The sequence below is a fragment of the Antennarius striatus genome, chromosome 4, assembly GCF_040054535.1.
Source record: "Antennarius striatus isolate MH-2024 chromosome 4, ASM4005453v1, whole genome shotgun sequence".
NCBI classification, from domain to species: Eukaryota; Metazoa; Chordata; class Actinopteri; order Lophiiformes; family Antennariidae; genus Antennarius; species Antennarius striatus.
Genome location: NC_090779.1, coordinates 11,249,979 through 11,258,354, shown reverse-complemented (window position 1 = coordinate 11,258,354; position 8,376 = coordinate 11,249,979). Strand labels below are relative to the sequence as shown.

At 39.9% G+C, this 8,376-nt stretch overlaps 1 protein-coding gene across 3 annotated transcripts in view; it reads left to right on the top strand.

Annotated features, from left to right (window-relative positions):
- The window catches only part of mctp2a (multiple C2 domains, transmembrane 2a), a 32,389-nt gene continuing 24,013 nt past the window's right edge, over nt 1-8,376 (top strand). For all 3 annotated transcript variants that reach the window (XM_068314117.1, XM_068314118.1, XM_068314116.1), the window contains exons 1-8: nt 1-68; nt 413-1,421; nt 3,045-3,104; nt 3,196-3,307; nt 6,153-6,295; nt 6,383-6,459; nt 6,561-6,675; nt 6,768-6,791. In XM_068314117.1, the coding sequence (XP_068170218.1) occupies nt 414-1,421; nt 3,045-3,104; nt 3,196-3,307; nt 6,153-6,295; nt 6,383-6,459; nt 6,561-6,675; nt 6,768-6,791 (1,539 nt within the window). In that variant the 5' untranslated portion in view covers nt 1-68; nt 413. The remainder of the gene's footprint in view (nt 69-412; nt 1,422-3,044; nt 3,105-3,195; nt 3,308-6,152; nt 6,296-6,382; nt 6,460-6,560; nt 6,676-6,767; nt 6,792-8,376) is intronic.

The following is an 8,376-nucleotide window of genomic DNA, read 5'->3' as shown; positions in this document are numbered from 1 at the left end:
TTTCTCTTAGTGGATACAGATTCAGCGTGTGGCTTTGACAACCTGATCAGGAAAATTCAAGAAGACAGGTAGAGTACGAGCTAGTTCTCCTAATTACAAAGGAATACCTCTGAAAACATGTAAAGTGATTTATTTAATCAATTCAGAGGGGTTTTTGAGGTTAGATATTCAACCTCAGTTCTATTGGAAGATTTTTCTATGATAATGTAGCCTGCGGTTAATTCAGTGATCTCTTTTATTAGTTTCTATAGACGGACATGGTAATAGAGATGCATTTCTATTTCCTAGTTCCCACGTTCCCCTCAGGTGTTTAATTTGCCGTTAATTCATCTTCACAGATTGCATGTTGTCACCTTCTGTCACCTTTAAAACTGACAAAAAAAATAAATCTTTTTTTTTGTGTATCACCTAGGATGGAGGTCAAGAAAAGGACTTTCTTCGACAACTTTCGCCTGAAACCTAAGCTACTCCACATGAAGAAGCCACGTAAAAAGGCAGCTGCTAAACAGGGGAAGAAGCTAGCCTATCGGCGCAGTATATCTGTACCAGATCTGAGACCTGAGTCGGATGAAGCATTGAGTTTTGACAACTCCATGTCATCGAATGCTTCTGAAGCCCTGTTCTTTGGCATCTCACCTGGTTTGAGTGATACAGATTCCATTGCAAGTGGCTCCAACTACGATGGACTCATTATGACTGAAAAGCTGAATGACCCAGTCCCACAACCCAGACGTAGAGTTCACACCGATACCGCAACTACAGCCATGTATAGAATAAGTGCACCAGAAGGGATACAGAGGCTTTATGAGGAAATTGATGCAATTAATTCAGCATCAGGAAACAAGATAAACATAACTAATGAAGGATTGTATGCACAAGTGGATAAAAAAACCTTTAGTAATGTGCCAAACTTTAACTATGATCCTGTTCCTGTGCCAAGAACCATTTATACTAACCCAGTTGTCTACTCACCAAAACCAGATATTGTAGAAAGAGATGGTTTCAATAGTAAAGATACCCAATTAGAAAGAGCACATTTAAACAGCATTTCTGCAGCACTGAACAGGGTAAGCTCATTTGGAGAACAAGTGGGTCCTTACACAGAAAAAAAGACCGTAATATTTGAACAAAAAAACCCATCTTCTGACAAAGGAACTCCACCAGTAACTAAAAAAGCTCCTGCAGACAGATTGTCTCTGACATTAGATACTGCGGGTACTCCTTTGGAGGGTACCGATGGCAGCCCTCAGGATTCCAGCTGTGACACTCCTAACAAGGATCAAATCAACATGTTCTGGACAGAAGACTCAGAGGGACTTGACCAAGAATCCTGTTATCCCCTTTTCACAAAAGATTTGTCGATGGAAGAGGCCTTGCTTGAGAAAGCTCAGTCTGCGGAGACCATGGATGAATTAGCAGAGGTTAGTCAGTTGGTGTATTTCATAACATGAACAGCAAGAACATCACATGATTTTTGTTCAGATGTCAAAATACTAGTTTTCTATAATGCTTTTGCCGTTACATTCAAATGGTGTTATTTCTGCATTTTAAAGCCTAAAGATAAAAGTGCTTCAGGAATGGAAGAAAGTAGGCAAGATCCAATTCGAAAACAAGGCAGTCCCGCGACACCCCTGAATTCAAAATTTTACCCTGACCTCCTTGCATAGGTCAAAGATCAAAGCAAGTGCTCTGACCTACTGGCCTCCCTCGTCTTTATATCTTATCTAGTTCCTGAGTATACAAAAGTTGACATTTGACCTTAACCTACTTTTCTCAGGGTAAAGTTTTCCCGAGTAATGTGCTTTTTGTTTCAATTTTCTCTGCAACGGTTGTGAAGATATTTGGCAGACTAACGAACGGACGGACGAACGAACACTGTCAATTACATTGACGCAGGACTTAATTATGTAGTCAAGAAGAAGTGGGGGAATGTAGTAATTTATGTATGATAAATGAAAATATGTTACCAGTATTACTTGATACCAGATAGACTTAGAGCAATTTTACATATGAACAACTAGAACTGTTGCATAGATACCTGGCCGGTAATGTACGCATATGCGCACACACAAACAAACACCCCTGGAAAACCTGTGTTACTAGTTACAGATGCACTACATTGTGAAACCCCCTTGGCCTTGAGCCAATATACATCCACATATTTACATTTCTAAATGTTGAGAGGAAGGTGTTCCCTACATTCTCTATGACTTCAAGAGGGATTCTTTCAGTTTGTTTTGAACTGATTAAGCCCATTTCATTTCATTGGAGACAGTATTACACCTTTACATCTTCACAACACCCCAGCACAGATAAGAAACATACTTCAGAATGATTTTTTGTTACAAGCAAAAGCAATCAAACAAGATGGTGAATGAATTCTGAAATCGGCCCCACCCTTAAAAATACAAAATAGTAGTTTGCAACACACTGGTTCAAAATGTGTACTTCAATTTCAATCACTCATAGACATTGGGGGGAGGACATACTAATTATTTTCTTTTTCAAGTATATGGGATAATAGTGTGTTCAAGGCCGTATGTTCAGGTCAAACTACAAATTGCACAGTCCAAAAAACACTCCCTGGCAGACTGGTAAAGCAACACCTCGTGACTGCTGACCTTGGAACTAGTCTTGTATACACTCAAGGCAATACCAAGAATGCTTGAACTGCACACAAGACAACTCTACAAGCCACAATATGAAGCCAATCCTTAAATCACACAACTGAATGGCACCGCTGACCTATTCCTCCTGCTCACAGAAAAACATGCCCATTTTGGTCAAATGTGTAAGAAACAGGATGATGTGATTCATATTTAAATGTAAGCAAGATGGAGGAGGAAAGGGACAAATGATACAGGCAACAGAATGCAGCCAAGATCACCCAAGAGTGAGGTGTAACAGTCATAAATATCATGTCACCTGCAGGATGGTACACATATATTCATATCTCTTTTGTTTGGAGTGTTAATGTTTTTTTGTAAATGTATAATTTTTTGTAAATAATTTTTTTTGTAAATCTATAATCATCTTCTACACAGCTGTCCAAGGATCAGTGTGAGTTTGATGCTGGAAATGGGACTGATCCTCTGGATTACTCTGTGAGTACTCCTCCTCCTCTGACTGCGGGCTCACGTTGACATGACAATCATCTGGTGAAAACAGCCTATAAATGTGAGTGTTTCTCCACAGTTTAATGTTACATCAGACCCTGATGTCCAAATTCCTATTGCGGCCCAGAGATACCTCCTCAATATCACTCTGAAGCAGGGAAAGAACCTGGTCGTCAGACACAAGCGCTCAGGTAGGTCACATGACTGCAAGTCACTGCACAATAACGTATGCAGTCAATAAGTCGACTTCACCGTAGAGCATGGGTTTGGATTCACTGAGTAAAAAAAAATAGATGTAAAAAGTACACGCACATATAAATTCTGAGGATAACACATAAAGTGTAAACTAATAATTTATAGTTTAATAATTTAAACTAATAATTTCCCTACTGGGATCAGTAAAGTCAAATTAAAATTAATTAAAATTAAAATTATGAGTATTTCCAGAGTGGTCCACGGTAAATATTCACAATAACAGTACATATCATCAAAACAACAATGAATCAGAGCAAATACTAAGAATGTTTTGGACAGAAAGTAATATAGATAATAAATATAATAACTAGCTCTTTATAAGCTAACATTAAACTGTTGTTGTAGAAATTCCTGAAACAAAATCATCGTATTACATCCCGCTTCAAAGCGGTGATGAATTGTAATTGTCAGTGTTCGTTTGTTTGTTCGTTCATTCGTCCGTTAGTTAGTCCACCAAATACGTTTGCAACTGTTTCAGATAGAAAGATGAAATAAAAAGCACATACTTGGACGGCAAAGGGGATGAAAATGAGATGATGACCTTGACCTTGAGAAAGCTAGGTCAAGGTCAAATTTCAACTTTTGTACACTCAGGAACTGGATAAGATAGAAAGACGAGGGAGAGGGCCGGTGTAAGTAAGACCATAGATCAAAGCTAGTGTTTTGATCAATGACAGTAGGTCAGAGCACTAGCTCTGATCTTTGACCTATGCAAGTAAGTCAGGGTAAATTTTGAATTCAGGGGTGTCATGGGATGTTGCAGTCTGTGACTGCATTGGTTTTAGTCTTGGATTGTGAGATGGCATTTCACAGTTCTCAATACATACTAAGGGAATGCAGTTAAGGTGAGGTGGTCATTGTTTACGGGGCATGTCCTCAATAAAACACAGCTAATGCTAAGCTTGCATATCTTGTTCATCTTGCTCTGTAACAGACGGGTGTTGAAAAAGAGAATGCACTGTCCTCTATAAAAACTAGATGGGCTATATTCAGTTCAGACCATTGTTTATTTGTAAGGATGACATCTCTTGTCAAGTGTTTATGTGCACAGATGACCAGAATTATGCTGCTTGATGAGTAAGAGCCAAGAAATTATCATATAAAACAGTACTGGTGTACCTGATGCTTGAGTAACTGATGGTACGCAAAGTATAAAGGCTATAAAAGATTTTAAATATAACTTTCTCTCATTCAGTCAACAACTGTACGATCATATCGAAGAATAATTTTTGAAAAAATGTTACATTTTAAAGGACCACATTTATTATAATTATAATGAAACAACTAAATTTTGATAATTTGTTTGCAACTGTTCATTCTCAAATCTATGTGCAAATTGAAGCAGTAACTTTGCGAAGTGGTTTGGGTATGAACACATTTAGGTTAAGATTCCAAAGGTGAATGCACTTTTGACAATGTTCTTTTGACTGACAAACGGAGAAAGACCATTTCTTCAATCTTTACTTTTCCTTGAGGTCCTGGATTGCTTTGGGAAAACAGTGCCATCAAGTGGCCAGAAATGGAAACACAAATTTTGACAAAACGAATGTATGGTCCGGCAGTTTTTAAACATTTACTTAGTTTACCTTAATGTAAAATGTAATGTCTGTCTGTCTCTCTATTTAGCTGTCAGTCTATTTTTACTCACTCACACACACACTCTCACACACACACACACTCTCTCACACACACACACACACACACACACACACACACACACACACACACACACACACACACACACACACACACACACACACACACACACACACACACTTTTCTTTTTAAACTGCTTTCTTCATGTAAATAACTTTTTCCTTCCCAGTGACTGTGCTCTTCTTTTTGGTATTGAGTCCTTACTTTTCGTGACAAGATGACACCATGATGATGCAATCTCTGACACACCCCTTCTCTTTGGTGTTTGTCCAACAATAAACACCATGCCAAAGGCTGTGCGATGGCATACATTATCATTACATATTCTGAAAAGATCCACGACACCAGCCCCCACTACTTAGTTTTTGTCCTCCTCTTCTTTTCCCATTAATTTCCATCGTCACCGTTCTCAGTTATGCCAGAGCATTTCTCCCTGCTAGCTGCCACATTCTCCTCCTGTCAAGTTGCCTGGAGGTTTCCCTGTCACAGGCTGGCAGGGTGGAGCTGCTGTGGGTCCTACTTGCCTTTGCGAGATGTTCATTTGGAGTGGGGAGCTGACAGGCCTGACAGCCCATCCCCACAGGGCCTTTGTCATGTGATTCAAGCCTCCCTGCAGGCTCGCTCAAGCACCCCTTTATTCCCCTATACAAATCAAGGCATGGGACTGTCTTTCATTTTTTTAGCCAATCTGCATGCAATTGCAGAAACAAAGAGTCCCACACCCCCACCCCACTCACACACACACTTTCTTAACAGGCTTGGGAGATTAACACTGGTTGCTTCAGGATCTTGGTTTTGGTTGCCTCATTTGTGCGAGTGTTTCTACTCTTTTACAATTAAATAGCTACATCCTTCTGTCCTTGCCATGAGTAGGTTGCACGTCCTCCACGCATTCGACAGTTTCTCAGACATCCACCAACGGTGAATCATGTGTGTGTGTTTTTATAATCATCATTAAGAAGCAGTATTTTCCGTGCGAAGCAAATATAGCTTGCATTAAATAATATGCATCCAATAAAATGCCCTGAAACTGTTCACATTATGGTTGTACTTGTATCACTTAAATTATCATCAAGTGTGGTTCAATTTCCTGCATTTTTTTCCTCTGCTCCTATTGGAATGTAGGTACCAGTGATCCTTATGTGAAGTTTAAAATTGAAGGAAAAGTGTTCTATAAAAGCAAAGTGGTTTATAAAAGCCTGAATCCACGATGGAACGAGTCCTTCTCTCATCCTCTTCGAGACAGAGAGCATCCCATAGAACTGCGGGTGAGCATTATTTACATCCTATTTTAACATGTTGCAAGGGTTTTCTGTGGTCTCATGATCCTAATAGAGTCTCTAACATTGTTTTAGATCTATGACAAAAATCGGACAGCTGATGAATCCATGGGTTCCAGCTTTATTTCCCTGAAAAATCTCGAATTATATAAGTAAGGAATATATTTCTCATCTTTGGGAGTACTTCATCATAAGGTTATATGTTAGTGGTCATCAGTTTTTTAATTTACATGTTCCGTCTGCCTGTTCACAGAACGTATGATATGGAGTTGCATGTCAGTGATCCAAAAGGTAAAGAAGATGACATGGGAGTTATTTTGGTTGATGTTCGCTTGATGTTTAGAGATGCCACAATCAAAAGAGGCCCTGTAAGTGTATTTCTAATATGAGAGGTATTTTTTCATGCAGGTCTGTCTCAAATTTGTTTTAATTGATTCTTGTTATTCTTTTTTTTCCCTAGAGATGGCCACAAAAGAAGAATAAAGTACGGTTTTCTCTTTTTTTAATGTTATCGTTTCATTTAATTTTATCCTGAATTTACAAATTTGGCACGAAAAGCCAGTAGTGTTAGTGTTTGTTCAACTTAGGCATTTGCAATAGGGTGCTCACAGTTATGCTGATCAAAGCCACTAGGGGGCAGTAGCTCACTGTATTATGGTACAACAAATAATGAGGGGTATGATCAGGACTTAGGCTTCCACATGTAACCTTGGATTCAGCACAGCCTTTTGTGGTATCATACCAAACCTTTTTTGCAATACATTATTATATTCAGTGTTATCCCTTACTATGAAAAAATTATGGGACAGTATTGCTTTCTGTTCAAACCAAAATAATAATATTGACTGAATATATTGTCATGAAAGAGCCCTTCGATAAGTATTATACAGCCGCGTTTGTTTTGTAGTAAACAAAGTTCCATCTCCTCTCAAGTGGCTTTCAATATATTGCTGCTGTAATTAGATTCAGAGTGAAATAGGAGCATTGCTGTTTGGGACTCACACTGCAGTGAGTGGGTTTGTATTCACACCTATGTAGTCACTACATCTGCCACTGTTCAGTCTCTTGATGGTCCAGTACACATTCTCAATTTGAGATTAGATGAGAAAGGAATCAAGCCATTTTTATACACATTGTTGGTTATCCACTACAGATGGTTAAAGATACTCAAAGGGAGACAAAAATGTGTGATGGGACTGTTCACAATGTTCCGCTGCCTAAATCTCAGTGCTAATTTAACAATGTAACAATGCCATTTTTCCCATTTCATTTTTGACAAACGAACAATATCTTATTCCATTTAACACCTATCCTGGAAGTGCCGAAAAACCCGGCTCTTACAGCTCTACTCCCCCTCTTTTAGAACATCGTTTTTCTCCCTCTGTGTTACTGCCACAGACACGGGGAATGGCAAGTGCCTAAGTAAAAACTCTGCTGTGTGATAGTGTTTCAAACAGAAGGGGGCCGTATGGGAGAAGCGCGGGGGGGGGGGGGCTCTACTAATCGAGGCATGTTGCCAGTATGGGATGCCTAAGATCGGCAACGCTGATAATTCTCAGGCATAGCAGGCAATAACCCAGATGTTAGTATGTAATATCACAGCTGTGGATGGACAGTGCTAAGGTACCAGCCAAATGGACCCGGGTCTGAGCTCATTGTGCTTGTCCCCATGCTGTCCCACCATATGGAAGCAATCGCACAGCCCTTTTAGGACCAGGAATAGATTCTCTTTAGGGGCCACTTACAGTTAAGTGGAATTGTTTTATTGGCCGCTGAGATAGAAATGTGTCCAAGATAAACACTTGGGATGACTTGGCTGAGGTCTGTTTTATATTGCTCCTCCACTCCCTCTGTTCCTCTTCTTTTGAAGGGGCTGATATTTATAGGGCTGTGCCTGTGGTATTCCATGTTAATTCAGGTCCCTGAGATGTGCTTTGATCCCCTCCGGATTGGGTGGCAATGTGGGTTGTGACCCCGTAGTGAAGAGGAGGGGGCCGGCAGTGGCAGGGGAGTTGTAGAGGGGGGGCCGTTTGAAGCGTCGTCGCCGGGGCAGTGGAAGGAGCCGGGCA